Consider the following 20,044-nt stretch of genomic DNA (forward strand, 5'->3'; position numbering starts at 1 on the left):
CCAATCAACGACCCAGAACCTTGAGCTACAATTTTAATTTAATTGCAGATTGTTAAATCTGTGTACTGCCTGTGTAGATTTTCCCATGGGTTTCCCTCCCACAACCAAAAACATGGTAGTAGCATCAACTATACTAAAGGTATAAATGAGTGTGTGAAGTGTGTGTGCAAGATCAGCACCCTGGAGCAGAAGAACCATGCTCCTGAACACAAGCTTGGTGGTGCTGAGGCCTGAATCCCCAACCTTCTGATCAAGAACCCAGAGTCTTAACTGTCCCACCACTGCACCTAATACAGTACAGCATAGTGCATGCAACAGTAATGACTTCCAAAACTTTAGATTTGCTTTTTTGTTGTTGTTGTTTTTATTAGCACAATGATGTTCTTACAGTTACCTCCATTGAAATGTATTGCTTTGTCAACCAAGCCATCAGACTCTGGACAGCCTCAAACAGTATAAAGCATTTGAAAAAAATAAAGTAAAATGAAGCACATCGCCCTCTAGTGGTAGTCAATTCAGAGAAATTTCTTTACAAAGAAAAATTCTATCTTAAAAAAAATATATATGAAATTTTAATAAGATGGGACAAAATCAGATTCTGCATGAAGGCATCTCTCTAGAGCAAAATGTTATAGCTTAAGCGCTCTTGTAATTCTTTTACACAACATATCAGCCTGATTGTAAACAGTAACATTTAATAGCATTCATGACGCAACACACAATGCAATACAACACACAAAGAAGAGAAAGACGGTCTTTCTAGAAAAAATTTCAATTTTGTAGACCAAAACTGTCGAATTACCCAAGAAGCAAAACCTCCACTGCAGAATTTCTGAGCATCTACATATATTTCATAAAATATGTTCCACAGTAATTTGGGCTGATGCTCCTTTCTCACAGCTCATCTGTACACTCAGAAATGGAGCGCTCCCGTTTCTCACGAGCTGTGACAAAGTTGAGCAGGTCAATGGCCGTCACTACTCCAAACACCATGTACTTCATTACGGTGGAACCGTCTGTTAAATCTGAAAGAAAAGGACAAGGTTAGGCCATATTTTTGGTTACAGATAAGGAGACATGGACTTTGACTGTTTAAATAAACACGAATACCCAAAACAAATCCAAAAATCAGCTATTAAAACATAATGTTTCTCTTTATTAAGTCCTCATTCACAGCTACATTCATTTTCATTTTTTGGAAATGCTAATGACCTTTTTCATGTAAACAACATTCAAAAAAATGGAGAAATATTAGCTTATAATCCACAGCCATTAAACCTTGTTTTATAGCAAATAAACAGAATTAAATGAATAAGTGAATAAAATGGCAAGGTGTAAGTGTATACAGCGTGTCTATGGTGTACAGTAGAATTTGTATTGCAAGATTTATTTGCAATGATTTTGAAAGAGAAATAAGATCTAACAATTTTAACAACTGAACAATTTTTGGGGTAGATTTAGGTCTATTTGTGTGGTGTCTGAAATGTAGTTGGGCTGGAAATGTGGCTGAAAAAAAACCCGTTTTGTCAAATACAGTTGAACAAATGTGCTAAATTATCATCCAGCATGTAGTCGATCAACAATGATGTAATGGATTCCCAACTCCTTGTTACGAGGATACTCTGAACATTTAACAAGCTTATAGCATACGTTAAGTTTCATGAATATTTCGGACATTTGAAGAGAACCCCATGTGAACTTTGGGGACAAAAACCTCCTAATCAATACATAAAATAACACTCGATATGTGCTGTATCTCCCTCACTGAGCATTAAGGCTTCGGTATGGAAGAGTTGGGGTTGAATCTATAATAAACTGAGCTAATTTGAGTTGCTCAGGAGCTCCTGGTTACACAGCTGACTGTTTATGATTGTAGAAAGGACATTACTCATAATCACACTCTCTGGTGACACCCAAATGAGGATGAGGTTCCCTTTTGAGTCTGGTTTCTCTCAGGGTTTCTTCCTCTTACTATCTAAGGGAGTTTTTCCTTGCCACAGTCGCCTCAGGCTTGCTCACTAGGGATTAGGGTAAAGCTGCTTTGAGAACATGTCCATCGATAAGTGTGATAGCATCAAACTAATTAGAGTCCAGAGTCTGTCATTATCATAATGTCATCCTGAGCAAATATGCAGTGATAAAAAAAACTAGGTCTAAATGTGATGGGGATCCCTCATTCCACTAATTAATATGAGGACATTGTCTTGGCTGTACCACTGTTTTCACCCTATATATATATGATTACAAATATCTCCACCAGCTACAGAGGGAAGATTGGTAAAGTACAATTTGTAGTTAGAAGTTCTAGTTGGGGTTTCAATGACAAAGGACAATTCTATATTCAGTGTTGTTTAGATGGCTCAACAAAAATCCTTCCCATTATCAGGAATAGTTTGGGAGCCAGGAAAGAGATCCCATTACAGATTACAGATTACATTCAGAGCTGACAAATTTTTTAACCAGCTTGTTGAGAAATACACAAAACGTAAACCTTTCCTAAACCCCCCACACCCCCGTTCACTATTGCACTGGGATGATGGAGTGGAAATGGGAAGTCATGATGTATTAAAAGAATGCAAACTTACACTGAATTTGCTCATGCACCACCAGGGCGAAGTGATCCGTCTCCAGGATCCGTGAGAGTTTACCGAGGTTATCGGTTAGACAAATCTGAGAAAAGGAGGTTTCATGTTAGTAATCCAGTTGTTTTGCATAGCACAGCACTGTCTACTAGGCCAGTAAAGATGGTTGTATGATGAACCTGTTTGAACTGTTTGTAGAGCACTTTGCTGACAGGATCGGATGGTTTGATCTTCCCAGCTAGCACAGAGGCTAACATGTTCCCCAGAGTGACCATACCAAGAATGACCCTAATAGAAAGAGAGAGGAAAAGCACATAGTGAACCAACAGGTGCTACTGGCATACTTCCAAGCACCAAAGTGAAACGTATACGACCTTTTCTCTTTTTATTAACTGATCAAATGTTGAAGCATGCAAAATTCAAATGAGAAATTTTAAGGAACATTTAATGGCTGACCAAAGGAAATGCTACAACAGAAGATTCTAAAGATTCTGGTATTGTATAATAGTTGTATCAGAATTAATTGCACTGACTGAATATAATTTTTTTCCCCCATGACACTCACCCAGCCTCATCTACGACAGGTGCTTGGTCAAATGCCTTTTCTTTCAGAATCTTGATGGTTTTTTGACAGGAGACTGTGGGCAAGACAGTGAGAGGAGCCGAAAGGTTCAAAGTCTGTAACCTGAGATTCCACCACCTATATAAAAAAAGACAGACAGACTTTTGTTTAATATCTTTATCTGCAATTTATTAAAAGCTAAAGAAAAGCATTAAAAATGTATACAATAAGTGACACCACTTATATGTAAACACTAAAAATCATGCCATCCTTACCAAGGCTTCCTAACCATGCTGTCTTCTGCAGTGAGGAAACCCTTTTGGTACATCCAGGTGTCATTTAGGAACTTGGACCTAAATAAAAATTTGAAATCATCATTATCTTTTAAGTACAACTAACTTGAGCCCTTTATTAGGAAGACTATACTAATACTGGGAAGATCCTCCATTGGCTCTCAAAACAGCCTCAGTTCTTTATGGCATGGATTCCACAAGACGCTGGAAACATTCCTTGGAGATTATTTTCCATGTTGACATGATCACATCATGCAATTCCTACAGATTTTTTTATTGTGCTGTGACTCTTTTACTCTACCACAACCTAAAAGATTTCTATAAGATTCAGATCCGGTGACTGGGAAAGCCACTGAAGATCACTGAACTCATCGTCATGTCCATGAAACCAGTTTTGCTTTGTGACATGGTGGATCATCATGCTGGAACTAACCATTAGAAGATGGTAAATTGTAGTAATGAAGGGATTCACATGATCAAATAGGCTGTGGCATTCAATAGACGATTATTTGGTATTAACTGAACCAAAGTGTGGAAAGACAACATTCCACATACCATCAGTACTCAGGATACTGAACAGAAATGAAGAAAATGGGAAAAAAAATTTTACTCACATGTAGTTGCGGATGGAATCAGGAAGGATGACCACACAGCGCTGCCCTTCCTTCAGCTCTTTAGCCATCTTCACCGCCGCTGCCATGGCCGAGCCAGAACTGCCACCTAAAGACAGCAGGTTTGAAATTATGAAGTGTAGCAGGAGGTTCAAGTTGAATAGATTTATACAGAATGTCTTATTGACATGTAAAAATACTGCAGCACCAATTGTCTAAAGCCAATTTAATGTCTACTGTACCACAAAGCAGGCCTTCATCTCTCATAAGCATACGAGCCATAGTGAATGACTCTTCATCATTGGACTTGTACCACCTGTCCACCACCTTATAAAGAAAAACACACACGAGCACAGGGTTAGGAATTGCTACCTTGTGCAGTCTTAGGTGCAATCCTATAAAATTAATCTTCCCTTGAACACACACTATTATAATGGTTGATGTATCTACAATTTAACACTCAGCATTAAAGTTACAAGGTACACCAATCAGGCATAACTTTATGATCCCTGAAGGGGTGGTATCTGGCACCGAGATGTTAGCAGCAGATCCTTTAAGTCCTATAAGTTGCGAGGTGGGGCCTCCATGGATCAGGACTTAAAGGACACTTTTGATAGATACTGACCACTGCAGACAAGGAACACCCCACAAGAGCTGCAGTTTTGGAGATGGTCTGATCCAGTCGTCTAGCCATCACAAGCTGGCCCTTGTCAAACTCGCTCAAATCCTTATGCTTGCCCATTTTTCCTGCTTCTAACACATCAACTTTGAGGACAAAATGTTCACTTGCTGCCTAATATATCCCACCCACTAACAGGTGCCATGATGAGGAGATAATCAGCGTTATTCACTTCACCTCTCAGTGCTCATAATGTTATGCCTGATCAATGTATATTACCTATAATGAATTTTTGCACTGAATCGCCCTCATTCTTGCTCACTTCCTCTCTCCCTCACATGCGAAATTAGCCATACTTTTTACCATCCAGCTCTCAGCGCTTTACATTGTTTGTAAAGTCACCCTACATTTTGGGATCTTATCTACTCTTTATTGTCTCAGAGAGGTGTTTTTGAACAAGGGTGTGTTTACATATGGGTGTGTGTGTGAGCAGCCAAGCGTTCACTTACAGATCTGTCTAGCACAGTAGGAATGAAGTCATATCCGATGCCTTCCACCTCGTACTGTGTCTTATCCGTCTGGTTCAGATCCTCTGGTTCAGCCAGAATGGATCCCTCTGGGTCCACAGCAATAATCTGACAACAGAGGAATTGGATTTATTCATCTTTAAATACTTTAATATAACAAGGAAAAAAGTGGCTAAAATATTTAAGTATGGTTTTAGATGCTGTATACTGTAGTATTCATACTTACATGCTTTCTGTTCTGTTAGTGAACATGTACAGTAAAATACATGAATATAATAAACACACAGTCAGTATTTAAGTACTATCCTGTAGGTACTGTTGAGAATTTGCCAAGGAACCCAAACACATCTTTGTGGTGTGAGGTGATGTGATGTGGTGTGGTGCAGGCAGACATTATTTCACGTTAACAGTTGTGAAATATCCCCAAAACATGTTATTTCATGTCATTTACATTACAAATACTACAAAAAGTCATTCTCTCAGCACAACAGCCTTTTTCTCTTGTATTAATAAACCCTTAACTGGCAAATTTGTCATTTCAAATACATTGTTCTTTGTCAGGGGCGATTCTAGAATTTTCATTTAAGGGGGGGCTCAGCCCCCAGTGAGAGTATAATAGTAAAAAAAAATAAATAAATAAATAAATAAAATAAACATTTGACTAACAGGGTAGGATGGTAAACTTATTGCAGCATTCCACTGTATTGCATAGATGTGTATAACATTTGAGTACTGAACAAGCCAAATACGAGTCTTCCTGATCACACACACACTATCTGCAGATTGAAGAATACTAGAATACTAGTCTGCAGATTGAAGAACGCGCTAAAAGACGGGGAAGAGCTGAAGTTTGCCGCCGTTTTCATATGACATTTAAAGGGGAATGAGGCGAACACGAATTTGTGTACAGTTTATGGAGAATCGCAGAATTTTAGGAGGGCTGAGCAGAAATGTTAGGGGGGCTAAACTCAACACTGCTGTGGTATAAGGAAAACTAACAGTTTGAACAGAAATGTTAACAGCTTGTCCAAGTTTTAAATAATAAGAATCTTCTTTCTCAGACAATGCATAAAATTGATTTAGACAATGGAATTTGTTTTGCATGACTCTTTGTACAAGTTCAAATGAACAAAGAACAAACTACGCGTTCTACAGCACTACTAAAATATGATTTCCTCTGGCAAAGTGTTAGCATTCACCTTAATGTTGGGGCATTTCTCCTTCAGTTTGCGAGCTACACCAGTGATGGTGCCTCCAGTGCCAGCTCCTGCTACCAGCATGTCCACTTTTCCTATGCAAAGACACAGAGATAAATAAGCATGACTGCAAAGATCAAGTGGAAATTTCTGCAAGGCAAAGAAACACTCTGACAAATGCCCTGGCTTGGTATAGGAAAGTGGTGCTAACCATCACACTGTTCTAGGATCTCCTCAGCCGTGTTGTCGTAGTGAGCCAGGGGGTTGCTGGGATTGCGATACTGGTCCAGGATGTGTGAATTGGGGATTTCGTTCTTCAGGCGCCAAGCCACGCCAACATGGGATTCCGGGGAATCAAAACGGGCGCTGGTGGGTGTGCGGACTATCTCCGCTCCAAGAGCTCTCAACACGTCCACCTAAACACACAATGTTTATTTTCTTGTATAAGGTCTGTTAATTAAATTTATTTATCAAGTATTACACATCTGTTGATGGTTGTACCTTTTCCATGCTCATTTTTTCAGGCATGACAATGATGCAGCGGTAGCCCTTTACAGCAGCAGCCAGAGCTAGGCCAATACCTGACAGACACACATACACACACACACGGTACAGGAGTCAAACTACCAAAATAATGAATCATATGATTTTAGCAGTTATCACACACACACACACATTACCAGTATTTCCAGAGGTAGGCTCTATGATGGTATCTCCAGGTTTGAGGATGCCTGCTCTCTCTGCATCCTCGACCATGCGCAGACTGATCCTGTCTTTAACACTGCCACCAGCATTGAAGAACTCACATTTTGCCACTACAAACACACACACACACTTCTAAACTCTAAAATTCGGATTAAACAACGAGTTACTTTACAGCAAGTAGTCTTGGCTTGCTACTCACACAGCTCACACTTAAGCCCGAACGTCTTGTTGATCTTGTTGATGCGTACCATTGGTGTGTCTCCAATTTTTTTGAGGATGTTAGGTAAGATGCTCGGAATGCTTGTCCTTTAAATAGATAAAAACAAATAAATAAAAAATATAGGGACCACTATGGGGTCCAAGAAAAACAATGGCATACTGTATTACCTACTCCAGGCTCAAAAAAAATAAAAATTACTTTGCACATCAGACAGCTGGCTAGTTGAAACATGCAAAAGCTTTACTGGCTAAATGCCAATGAATAGTAGGAGCTTGTATCATCGGGTTCAACGGGCTCAACAAATTCAAGATACTTAAGGTTAAAACTGGCATGCAATTCCTTCCAAGTTTCCATATATTTTTTTTTTTCTGGCCAAGAAAAATGGCAGGAGGGAGCTTCTAAAAACTACTAAATACACCTTTAACGGTAGGCATCTTGTTATCTTTTAAGTCCTGAGAAATGAAAAAATAAACTAGTTCAATAATAAATCACTATTAATCAGTGACCTGTCCCTGCCTTTCGTCCAGCAGATCCCCGTGACCCTAATTAGGAATAAAGCGGGTATAGAAAATGTATGGATGGATGGATAGATGTATTAAATCAGTTACACTGAGGTCAGTTAAGTATTCATACACTTTGTTATGTAAAATACTTCCAGTGCACATAGAAATAAGTGTGTCCTCAATAAGCATCAACAACTGAGGAAGAAATTTGAACGTTGCTCACCTGACTGCATGTGTGTGTGGGGAGTCCATTTGCTCTGCTCCCAGGCTCCATGTGCACTTGCTGGGAAGGTCGGGACGGATCCATTTCTCGATGGCATTCTCAGTGCTTTCACTCCCATTTTTCTGTAAAATTCCATCACTACTCCCAGTGGTGGTGGTGGTCTTTTTGCCAGCAAAGGGGCAGGCAGGTTTGGAGAGATCATTCTCTGTATTGGAAGGCACTGAAGGCATGATTCACTGCAGAAGATGAGAGGGTGAGGTCAGTCCTCTGAATAGACAGACTGGTAGATTTTACAGAAAACTGAATTATTTAAAATTAATATATTGTGGATTTGGAGTCATCCGTGTGTTATACATATTAATCCCTGTAAGTTTAAAAACAAAGATCTCTCATATCCTTTCCATACTGTATAATAATTTTACTAGAAAAATTACATCATACCTGTTCCCTGATTTTAGCTGTGTTGATCTATTTTTTCTCTCTTTCTTAATCAATTAGATCTTTTTATAAATTATTTTTGTGTATAATATTGAGAGACTGGGTAATTAATAATATCCAACAAGCTGAGATTTACCACTGTAACTTTTACATAACGTTTTAAACACAACACACAAATCCACAGGGGGAGAATTAATCAGTGACTGGGATTGATACACCGGATGGATAATGACTGTTTGGAAATGATCTGTAGTTAACACACTGTTACAGCTTGTCCCGAGACAACACGTCTCACCTGACTGCCTTGACATGCACTGACCAGAGGGCAAAGTCAGCACTTCTGCATCTCTGGCTAGGCTACCTAAACAATTAAATCACTAAATGGAACACCAGCCAACTGAGGGCCAACGTCCATGATAGCGTATGTGACCAATATCAGAGTATCATCTTCAACTCCTTCACTGGCTTGTGAGCACGGCTTGACAACATGGCAGTGAACCATAAGTAATGTGGTGTGAGCAGCTGTTTAGACAGCTTTGAAAAGACACAGTTCATTTTGTTCATCATACCCGAGTTTCCTTAGAAATAGGATGCACACACACATGCACTTCCATTTTGAGAGTCAGCGGGGCAGTAGGAATATAGTTTTAACCCTTATGCTTGAGTATTTAATATGTTCGGAGAAATATCTACAACATATTTAAAGCTACAGTGTTTTCTCTAACGTGAAGTTCAGTATCCACTATTCCTGTGGATTAAACATTAATACTGATATAAATTTTGTTGGAAAACGATAAGTAAGAAAGAAAGCACTAGGACTTGGCCATTTTTCTGATATTTCAAATTTTTATCATTTTCCCCTCTCCCATTACACAGCATTCTTACTGCACCACAAAAAAAAGTCACTCAGACGTCAATGTGGCAGACACCTGCTAATTTCTCACGGGAATAATAAAAATACAGTAAAGACAAACACATTAGAAACCCTTGACACATCACTAATGAATTAGAAAGATATGAAAAATCATGTTTCGAGAGTGCACTTTTCCTTTAAGGTTAATAGCACTGCTAGCGCTATTTTTGCCAGCCATCACTGTGTGATCCACTTGAGCAGCCAAATAGCATTTCTTGGTATCTGCAACTCAATACTCTATAGGAACAGTGTTAGAAGTTAGAAGGGGATCAAAATTCAAGGCACAATCTTCGTCTAACTAATGACACAACCATGCGTGTTCATGCGTTCTTAACCACGGCATGGCGTAAACACCTTACATAAGCTGTAAAAAGGGCCTTTAAAAAAAACTAAAAGGTAGAGTGACCGATGCGTCACTGATGGCCTTGATCTAGACCCAAAGCAAACACACAAGTTGCAAGACAGCACCATCTGTGATAAGTGCAGGCCAAGAAAATGGATCACAATATTCTGACATTTTACGACACGTGTAGTTTACTACCATGTAGTGATTAGGAACACGTGATAAATAAAGGGAATTAAATGACTTCCTTCTTCTCTGTATTTTCAGGATCACCCTGAGGGATCTGCTCAATTTCATGTGAAAATAAAATGGTTTTATACCTATAGACATTAATCAGCTCACACAATGACAGTCTGTTAATGACATCCTAGAACAGCTTTGTTTTTTTAAAAACCCCAAAGCAATACCTGTTTGTGAAAGTACACAGATGCCCATCCAAGTGTTATGAGACCGATCATAAACCAGTAGGTATTTTGGGGCAGGAATGTTCTTTAAAGGTGGAAGAAGATACACATCTGAATATAAAGTGTGTAAAGCATTAACTGTTCCAAGGTCCTCATGTAAAAACTGAGATATTGCACAATATTTAAGATCTAGTTAATTTTAACCAGACAATAGCATTTTTATTAGATTAGACAGATTAATAATTTGCCTTAGCCATTAGAGGAAATGGAAAAGCAGCGGTGAGAACATGCACCTGTTTGGAGCACCAGTGCAGAGTGTGCAGATGCTGTATGTGAATTTTTCCAGCTTCACCTGCTGCTTCGTAGCTTTCAAGAAAATGGTGATCAGTTGGTAGGTGGAGACTGTGAACCTGGTTAAGTTTATAGTGGAGGATATCAGAGATGATGGTGTTGGAAACTAAACTAAAGTTGACAAATGGGATCTTAGAAAGGGCTCTACATGTTGCAGTTTGAAATACATTCCCATGATGCATTTTGTCCTGCTGGCAAACTGAAGTGGCCCTGTGATGTCTTTCAGGTGGACACCATTCTCTCCAAGGACTGTATCTAAGGATGCTGGAATATTAATCAGCATATATGGGGTGGTGTTACGGTGGCTTAGTGTTATTCCTCAGTTTGCATGTTCTCCCTGTACTTCAGGGGTTTCCTCTGGGTTTACATCCTCAGTCCAAAGACATGTATTTATAAGATAAATCTAAATTGCCCTTAGTGTGTGAATAGGTGTGCCCCCCATCCCCCTGCTTTGTCCCCTGAAACCCTTGGGACAGACTCCCCAGGCTTCCACCACACAGGATGCAGACAGGATGTAAATATTCACCAGAACAACCCGTTGGAAGTCATTATTTGTACTACTGAGGAGCAGAAGTTCATCAATTTCATTGCGAGTCGATTTAAACAAGATGTATATTCAGGGGCGCTGCTCGTGCACTCTCTCGCTCACATTCTCGCGCGCGCTTTCACTCCCTCACAATGCGCGCTCGCTCACTCACTCTCATTGAAATTTATAAATATATGGTAACAAAATTACTCAGATAAAACTGATGATCCAATGATCTGGTGTATTTGACTGGAGATATGCACAAAGCATTTTATACACACCTAACAAACTACATAGATCATACATAAGCATGGGTATCGGAGACGCATATCCCGAACACACTACCAGATCCTGACCTTGACGGGCTTTAGGACCCGGGAATATGAGGAACAATCGCCATGTGCGTCTGAAACAACGAAATCCTTAACATTTGTAAATCCGTCCCCTCTCTATTTTCCTTAAAGCTGTGCAACTAATGTAAATTAAAAGAGATGGATAAAGAAAGGAAGAATTTCCGAAATGAGTCAGAGAGCAGCTCAGCGACCGCAGACACGTGCAGTAATACACTTTCAAATGTTATCATCACGAGCTGAGCGCAAGTCTGATGAAACTTCACCCACTGGCTGCAACATTTCCCCACTTTCTTACAACCTAACATGATTACATAGAAAAATGTCTCTGATGCACTCCATGCCAGTAATATTTTATATAGTCTGTGACCAAAATGATGCTTAACAAAGCGCAATAAAAGGGAATAAAACAGTGTTAAAATAGCATGCAGTCAAATATCGAGCATAGGAACATTATCTCTCATCTTATAGAATTATATCAAAATCTAATTTTCAGTAATGTATCTTATGTTAAATTCATCAATTATGAAATAGTCGATTTACCTTTACAGATGGACTTCAGAGACTGTAAGTTAAGGTAATAAGAAAACCCCCAGAGCTCAGATTGGACCAGAGTGAACAGAGCAAGGGGGAGGGTTCACATTTAAAGGGAAGGGGGCCGGTGCGGTTACGTCACACACAAAAACTGGAAACAAATTTTCGTAAAAATGTTTTGGACATTTCATAAACCTGGCCTAAGAGGTATTAGTAGTAGATTACGATACCTGTTCAAACCGCATCACAAATTTGTGAAGCGCATTCCAACAAAACATTCTAGCCGTGCTGTGATTGGCTAAAATGGAGGCGTCGAATAAATTACGTCCAAGTCACGCCCACACGTGGAAAAAATAGTCATGGAGCCAAAAAAAGAGACGAGAATTCAATATAGAGCCTATACTGTCTAACTATCTATCGATCTTGCCAAATGTTTTGGGACACCCCTTCAAATTCACGTGTTAGGCTTGGCCTTTTAGTTCCAGTGAAGGGAACTCTTAATGATTCAGCATACCAAGACATTTTGGACAATTTCCTGCTCCCAACCTTGTGGGAACGATGCCCATGTGCACAAAGCTAGCTTGAAGACATGATTTGCTAAGTCATGTTTGGAGTAGAAAAACTTGAGTTACCTGCAAAACACATTTCAGATGACGTGGAGCACAGACTGCACCACAGACCAACACACAAAATCAGGGTCTGATCTCATTACTGCTCTTGTGGCTGAATGAACACTAATCCCCACAGACATGCATCAAAATGTAGTTGAAAGCCTTTCCAGAAGTGTGGGGTTTATTGAAACCACAAAGGGGGACTCAATATAGAATACAAAGTTCACCGATGAGTGTGTAGCATGTAATGTAACATGTATTTTGCTGTATACAAGGTCAGCCCCATTCCTTAATGGTAAGGAACCACCAGCTTACCTGTTATTGGTTTTAGACTACAGGGTTGCTTCTGGCTGGTTATTTGCTTTATAGACTCAGCAATGACCAAAAGCTGTGTAGAAATCTTAAACATAAAAAACTTGAAAAGTGGAGCAAAATAAGTGCCTCTTTCCTAATGGGTTGCTGTTACACATCAGCTAATGTCAGGGAGGAAGATCAAATAAAATCTCGTATATCATATTATATGTATTAGAAGTCCGTTAGCATTTTCTACCCACAACCAAGCCACATAACACAGCAGATGAGTCTTCTCCATTTGTCTAAACAAACAAATACATTAACAAACCTGAAACCCAACATAATAAACGCTTTTTAAAATCATGCCTGAAGAAACAGTTTTAATTTCCAAGTTAGGGATCACAAGACAAAAGCTGCAACACACTTCTGTACATTCACACACATTACTGTGTAGTCCAATCTAGTCATAACAAGCAGTCATATCCAGTCAATCATATCCACAGTCACGATTAAAGACAAAACCAAATACAAGAACAGAATTAATAACAATGTACTTTTATTGAGAAACTGAGCTTTCATATTCGTGTGATCTTAAAAAAACAAAAAGAGGGAAAAAAATGGGTAAAAGTAAGGTACAGAACAAAGTCCAATGTTCCAGGCAAATGTTGGTCGTTTGGGGTGGGGAGAGCACTACACCGAAGAATAAAAACCAAAAAAAAGGGTTCACATGATGACTCAAAACCTTCCATAGCGTTCACGATCCCTTGATCTCCTCCTCTCCCGGTCGCGACGGCCGCGGTCCCGTGAGCGAGAGCGACGCTCACGAGACCGAGAACGAGAGCGGTGCCTAGAGGATTAGACGAATCAGCACGTTAGGGCTTACACATAAACTGAGTAAAATTTCAACAAGGCATTCGGTATTAAGAACAGAATCCTCCAGCTTGTTCCACTTTTATATTCACAAAATGTCGACACCGTTTCGTCTTTACCTTTTCCTACGGCGTCCGTACAGTTCCCTCCTCAGCTCGCGAGAGATGGGCTTTAGGTGCATGAAGTTACAGAAGCCACCTCGAGTGCACTCCCTGTGGAGAGAGACATGTTTATGTAGCGGCACAGGCTTTTGGATAACCCTAACATTTAGGTTTTATGGCATTCAGTATTTCTTGACATAAGAAAAACAGTTTAGATAAAAACCCATCACAAAGACACGTCAGGAAGGAAGTCACCTGTGTGTTACCAGAGGCGACACCCATCAACAACCTTTTTTTTTTTTTTTTTTTTTTTACAGTATTTAATGTAAAATCATATTGAATAAAGGTCTATTAATAGTAGCACGTAACCCATCCCATCCTTGGGGGTTGGGGTCAGAGCACAGGGTCATGTGGGCCATGATACAGCGCCCCTGGAGCAGAGAGGGTTAAGGGCCTTGCTCAAGGGCCCAAAAGTGGTAGCCTGACAGTGCAGGGGCTTGAACCCCGATCTTCCGATCAACGACCCAGAGCCTTAACCACTTGACCTACCAGTTTCTTTTCAGTTTCTACACTTGAGAGACAGTAAATCTTATCACTGTATTCTTTTAAGCTTGTTCTACTGACCCCATTTCATACTGCCTGCAGCAGGCTTCTCTGAAGTCGGTAACCGGGGAGAGTTCAGCATGGATGGGCTGGCCATTGAACCAGCGGTTATTCAGGTCCATCACAGCTTTCTCTGCATCCTCCTCATGTCGGAACTGTTCAAACACATGGGTAAAGAAAAAGCTTTTAAATACTACACTACAGCGGTAAGAAATAAACCAGACAAGATAAAAACAGACTGTAAACGATAAGGAAACTGGACCAATGTGTTGAGGATCAGATAAAACAGCTCATTGTGAGTTACACAACAGCAGATCTGGTCAGAAGGTGTTTATTATGTCTCTATAACAGATTCTCCGAGAAAATATCACTGAAATATGGAGTGTCCTTGTAATGTCAGTGCCTTCAGAATTCCACAATGTCTTTTTTGAGATTGTTGTAGGTTAAAAACCCTTAATTTTGCTTTTGTCAGCAAACTACTTGAATTGGTGAAATTGCAAGCACAGGATTCTTCTTCTAAACTTCTACTAATGCAAACACATATGTAACTACTTGCTCTGATAGCTGCACTCATGTTTGCCACATATGAATCAAAGATTGCTTTGTGACGCCATCACATGACGCGTCTTGGTCCAAATCTACAGAAAATCTGCTAATTTTGAAAGAAAGAAAAAAATCGCAAGCTCCTCTGAATGCCTGTAGTTCATGTTCATTTCTGCAATATATACTGAGTAGTTCCACTGGTACATGATGTTCTGGATCGCAGTTCTCTCTCTTACCTTCACATAAACATTGCCAACAAGGTGATCACCCAGATTATCGCACACATTCATCTCCTCCACCTCGCCGTACTTCTCCTCCATTTCTGTGAAAACTTCCTAAAAAAAAAGTTTGACGTCATTAAAAAGGATGTGTAAACAAAAATTAAACCAAGAAAACACTGCAATTGTCTGAATATCTGAGACTCACCTCGAAAAACTCATCGTAATGCTCCTGCATTTCCACATCGCTTACGGCACCTAGGAGCAAAGGCAGTTTATATATTTGCATTGACGATGGAGTTAAGTGTGAAAATGTCTAGTAGAAGTGTTCACACTGACAACTGACAGAGACAGATGACCATTCAGTTGTGTCGTAAATATATATGTATATATATATATAAAATCACTAAACATTTTGGGTACTATCCTTCTTATTGTGAACACCATTAAAAACAGCAGTTTTAGCCTCTATACTCCAATAAGAGACAAATGGCTACCAATGCAAGACATCAAACTGACCAGAAGCACATTTAACAAGATTGTATCTCAGGCACAGATTTGAAATCCATAGCAAGCATGCACAAGCCATAAATAACTGTACATTAAAAAATGATTGTGGATTTAAGTAGCCAAAGTTCTGCACCAGTGACCAGAAAGTTATGTAGAAACTACAGCTGTAGGAGATGGACTGCTCAGCACAGCTCAATCCCTCTATACAGCCATAAACCCACACTGACCTTTGATATTTCAATGGTCAGTGTGGGTCTTTATATTTAAATACTCGAGGCAAACCTGAAGAATGAATCAATTATATGAATTTAAAAGTGTCATCAGCAATAAAAAAAAAAAAATAGATATATATGGGACTGATGAGGGTTTAATGTGAGGTGTTCAAAGCTTCAGGCTCCAACTCTTATTAATCACACAACTATTGAACACAGGTTTGTGTAAGAAACATGACAGTAGCAACAACTGCAAAAATGGGACTCACAGCGAGAGGCATCAGCTGTCTGAGCACTGTTCTGAGGGTTACGATAGATGTTTTGGATCAGGATGGTCTGTGGATAGAGAGAAAAATGTGTTATTGGAGAGCTAGAAGCAATGGCTGCAACAGGAACATGGAAAGGAGTCAGACAACAGATTTAAAACGGTACTCAATTATGTTTTCTAAAGATCATCTTCAGTTCTATATTTTTTTTGTCTTTCAAACTATTTATGATGCTTTTTATTTTCATGTACTCTTACTTTTTTCTCATGTTAGTTCCTAACTATTCAAATTTATATATTAAGTTTTGTGCATCAAAAATGATTCTTCTAGCAGTGTTTCTAAACTGAGTTGTCCAGCTTAAAGGCCCAGCAGTTGTACCAGGGGCTGAACTCTCCGAGCAAATATTATCTGGGCATTGAAGCATTCAGTCATCTTAGCGGCGCAAGAGTTATCACATCACTGAAACGTCCTTCAGCCGAAATTGCCAGGCAACAGCTTGTCATGAGCCCAGACACTGATGGTGCACTAGAGCATGATTAACAAATAGTGCACTGCAAATAATCTGCTGTAGTCTATTGCTGTCGATGAACAGGGAGGACTCACAAGACAGGAGTATCCAACAAAGCAGACAAATTCATAAATGTTTAACACCACCAGCAAAGTTGCCTGACCTGATATACTCATACACACACTGTGCTAATGTGTGGTTAGTGTCATTTCTTTATGGTAAAGCATTTCATTTTTCACTCTTAGTGTCGTCACTGATCAGTGTCAAGGACATGGAGTCAGTAACTGCACACCTCCAAGGTGACCTGTATAGCATGTTTAAGTGGAAAAAGGTTAATATTGTATGGTTGATACAGATGTGCCTAATAAACTGTCAGTAGGGTGCATGTAGTTTGTCTAGGCTTGTTGAAAGGAGTCACAGGCAAGTAACAGAAAATTACAGACTCCTCTCTCATAAAACAAAAGAAACAAAAAGAAAAATACTGGCAATGTTGGTGAAAGTGTTAAAAAAAAAATTACTAGTTTAATTACTAGTTTTACTAGAAATTAAAAAAAAATTACTAGTTTAATATCAAATCAGACTGAATTCCTTTTACTGATGTATTTTATATCATGATGATCTGTGAAGGCAACTGACACTACACAGATCATGCCTGCAGACATCCTCTTAGAGTGCATTCATACCATCTGATGTGTCAGCACAACACACTGTGCTAATACCAAGTTACAGGCATTTCTGTACTCTACAGCAATTAATTTCCAATTTGATCACTAATCAATGACACAGGCAGTAGATTCACTTGCTTCCTGAAACTCTGACAACTGTCAACTGGTTTGATCACTTCACGATTTTGATATATTCCATCCAATTTTCTTCAATTATGACTCAAATGGTTCTCAGTGAGATGGTCTATGTATGCTTCCAGTTGAACACAGACAAGTCTAATTGTAGGGAGAAAGCGACGATTACATATCAACCCAACTGCAGGTGAAAAATCGGGCTATACTCGGATCAATTCTGTATGAAAATTTGACAGTGTGACCAGCGCATTTGCAGTTCTAATAATTTCTGCATGAAATACACCATATTGCCAAAAGGGACACCCCTCCAAATCATTGAATTCAGGTGTTGTTTTTCATGGGTTGGACTTGGCCCCTTAGTTCCAGTGAAAGAAACTCTTAATGCTTCTGCATACCAAGACATTTTGGACAATTTCATGCTCCCAACTTTGTGGGAACAGTTTAGGGATGACCCCTTCCTGTTCTGACATGACTACACACCAGTGCACAAAGCAAGATCCATAAAGACATGGATGACAGAGTCTGGTGTGGAGGAACTTGACTGACCTGTAAAGAGTCCTGACCTCAACCTGATAGAACACCTTTGGGATGAATTAGGGCAGAGACTGTGAGCCAGGCCAAAACTGAGACGTCTGATTTTACATGCACATGAATGTAATATGGAGTTGTTGCACTCTTTGCAGCTACAACTCCACTGGGAAGGCTTTCCACAAGGTTTAGGAGTGTTTATTTTTGACCATTCATCTGTGAGGTCAGGCACTGATGTTGGACGAGAAGGCCTGGCTTGCAGTATCCGCTCTAATTCATCCCAAAGGTGTTCTATCAGGTTGAGGTCAGGACTCTGTGAAGTTCCTCCACACCAAACTCACTCATCCATGTCTTTATGGACCTTGCTTTGTGCACTGGTGTACAGTCATGTTGGAACAGGAAGCGGTCATCCCCAAACTGTTCCCACAAAGTTGGAAGCATAGAATTGTCCAAAATGTCTTAGTATGCTGAAGCATTAAGAGTTCCTTTCACTGGAACTAAGGGGCCAAGCCCAGCCCCCTAAAAAAACAACAGCTGAATTCAATGATTTGGTGAAGTGTGTCCCAAAACTTTTAGCAGTATAGTGTATGATTGAGATCCATAGTGGTGCTTTGAATTCAGGGGTTGGGCTTGGCCCCTTAGTTCCAGTGAAAGGAAAAATGTTGGATTAAAAATGAGAGAGGAACAGTAACATACCTGACTAAAAGTTGGTTTATTGTGGAGCCGGGAGCAGCGATCTCCATGTCGACATGCTCCAATCTTAAAGTAGAAGGAGCAGTTGACCCTGAGTGATGGAGAAACATGAGATACAACAACAAATAAACAAAAAAGTTACAAGATGTTATTTTTCCAACAGCGAAATCTCACTAGACTCGTTCATGTTTTATACAATTCAGTTTGGGGAATTTTTATACCAAAAGAGGGATCAAGTTAAATTAACAGTTGTGCAAAATAAAATAAGTTGCAGTGTAGCAACACCTTTTAGACTTAGATCGCTGGCGTCTCTGAGCTTATTACAAGCTAATCGCCATCATAACAGGCTAAGAGTGGGCTAACATCGCTTAGCTAACCTACTGTGTGTGTGTGTGTGTGTGTGTGTGCGCGCGTGCGTGCGTGAAGCGTAGACTGAATTAAAGCACAACGCAAACAAAGTTTTAGTCGATTTTCATTACATTAATCACAAAATAAAGCTTAATTAAAGATAGAAAACATCGGCAGCGGTGAAGTGAACCCAGGCCCCGATGAATGAAACGCACGCTTCTCGGCTTCATGCCTGCTCGAGACCCTGACCCGCTCCTCGGCTCGCTAGCTAGCGCTACATTAGCAGAGCTCTCCACACACGAACAATTAAAATATCCACCCTCCCTGCCTGCTGCTTTACTATTTTACTCACTTCGCACTGATAATACTACAAATACATTTATATAATTTGCTTTTTCCACATCAGCGCTAAGAGGAACCGATACATGGGCGCTTTTTTTCACTCACTTGTCTTTCTCTGTACCAAAAATGGACGCTAGGTACTCCGCCATCTTCCCGTCGTCGGGTCACTTGTGTTCTTCGTCATCGACTTACGCGCCTGTCGTCACGCAATAGTGAGCGTTTCAGTGAATACCACGCCCACCGCATTCATTTATTTTCCCCACCCTTATTCCGACAAAGCCCGCCTCATGCATTTTATTGGATATGTTTCCACAGGCAGCAGCGAACTAACCAATCAGAGCGCAGCGTGTGGGTCCGAACTTCTAGCGGGAGTCGTATGAATACGGGTGGGCAGTTATTATCATAGAAATATATATTTATACGATATGTTGGAGTAAATATTTCTTCCCCTCCCATTTTCATTAAATCCTAACTACATAGTGTTATTTAAAAGCTACGCAAACCATTTAATAGATTTTTATACCATATAATCTATAGCGATTGAGTTATTCAGCCGCTTTCATTTTTTTAAAAATAATTTTGAATAAGAACGTAAATCCTGTATTTTTCCATCATATTCATGACAGTGGATGCTAGCCTTATGGCTGCTGTTCACATTTTGTGACTAGATTAAAAATTCCTCCTTAAGCATTATCTT

At 39.7% G+C, this 20,044-nt stretch overlaps 2 protein-coding genes across 2 annotated transcripts; both read right to left on the minus strand.

Moving 5' to 3' along the window:
- Window positions 1–340: 340 nt before the first annotated feature.
- On the minus strand, window positions 341–12,118 carry cbsa (cystathionine beta-synthase a). Its single transcript, XM_058380950.1, has 15 exons — window positions 11,910–12,118; window positions 8,042–8,277; window positions 7,295–7,401; window positions 7,071–7,205; window positions 6,892–6,971; window positions 6,602–6,806; window positions 6,394–6,485; window positions 5,177–5,302; window positions 4,291–4,375; window positions 4,052–4,157; window positions 3,420–3,497; window positions 3,148–3,282; window positions 2,762–2,870; window positions 2,586–2,670; window positions 341–1,025 (listed from the first exon to the last, which is right to left on the minus strand). Exons 2-15 carry the CDS (start codon window positions 8,269–8,271, stop codon window positions 895–897), a joined length of 1,704 nt encoding a protein of 567 aa, XP_058236933.1. The 5' UTR covers window positions 8,272–8,277; window positions 11,910–12,118; the 3' UTR covers window positions 341–894.
- Window positions 12,119–13,344: 1,226 nt separating this feature from the next.
- Window positions 13,345–19,588, minus strand: u2af1 (U2 small nuclear RNA auxiliary factor 1). Its single transcript, XM_058379881.1, has 8 exons — window positions 19,453–19,588; window positions 18,661–18,748; window positions 16,132–16,198; window positions 15,349–15,398; window positions 15,159–15,257; window positions 14,401–14,534; window positions 13,795–13,887; window positions 13,345–13,652 (listed from the first exon to the last, which is right to left on the minus strand). Exons 1-8 carry the CDS (start codon window positions 19,494–19,496, stop codon window positions 13,541–13,543), a joined length of 687 nt encoding a protein of 228 aa, XP_058235864.1. The 5' UTR covers window positions 19,497–19,588; the 3' UTR covers window positions 13,345–13,540.
- Window positions 19,589–20,044: the final 456 nt, after the last annotated feature.

This window comes from Hemibagrus wyckioides, linkage group LG26 (genome assembly GCF_019097595.1).
Source record: "Hemibagrus wyckioides isolate EC202008001 linkage group LG26, SWU_Hwy_1.0, whole genome shotgun sequence".
Taxonomy (NCBI): domain Eukaryota; kingdom Metazoa; phylum Chordata; class Actinopteri; order Siluriformes; family Bagridae; genus Hemibagrus; species Hemibagrus wyckioides.

Excerpts from the sequence above, each read along its gene's own strand:
- cbsa (XM_058380950.1), bottom strand. The coding sequence starts at position 8,271 with ATGCCTTCAGTGCCTTCCAATACAGAGAATGATCTCTCCAAACCTGCC. Across the intron at positions 6,972-7,070 it reads GCCTACCTCTGGAAATACTG|GTATTGGCCTAGCTCTGGCT; the intron begins GTAATGTGTGTG and ends TGTGTCTGTCAG. Across the intron at positions 2,671-2,761 it reads TCTACAAACAGTTCAAACAG|ATTTGTCTAACCGATAACCT; the intron begins GTTCATCATACA and ends TCCTTTTCTCAG.
- u2af1 (XM_058379881.1), bottom strand. The coding sequence starts at position 19,496 with ATGGCGGAGTACCTAGCGTCCATTTTTGGTACAGAGAAAGACAA. Across the intron at positions 16,199-18,660 it reads ATAAACCAACTTTTAGTCAG|ACCATCCTGATCCAAAACAT; the intron begins GTATGTTACTGT and ends CTCTATCCACAG. Across the intron at positions 14,535-15,158 it reads TTGGCAATGTTTATGTGAAG|TTCCGACATGAGGAGGATGC; the intron begins GTAAGAGAGAGA and ends GTGTTTGAACAG.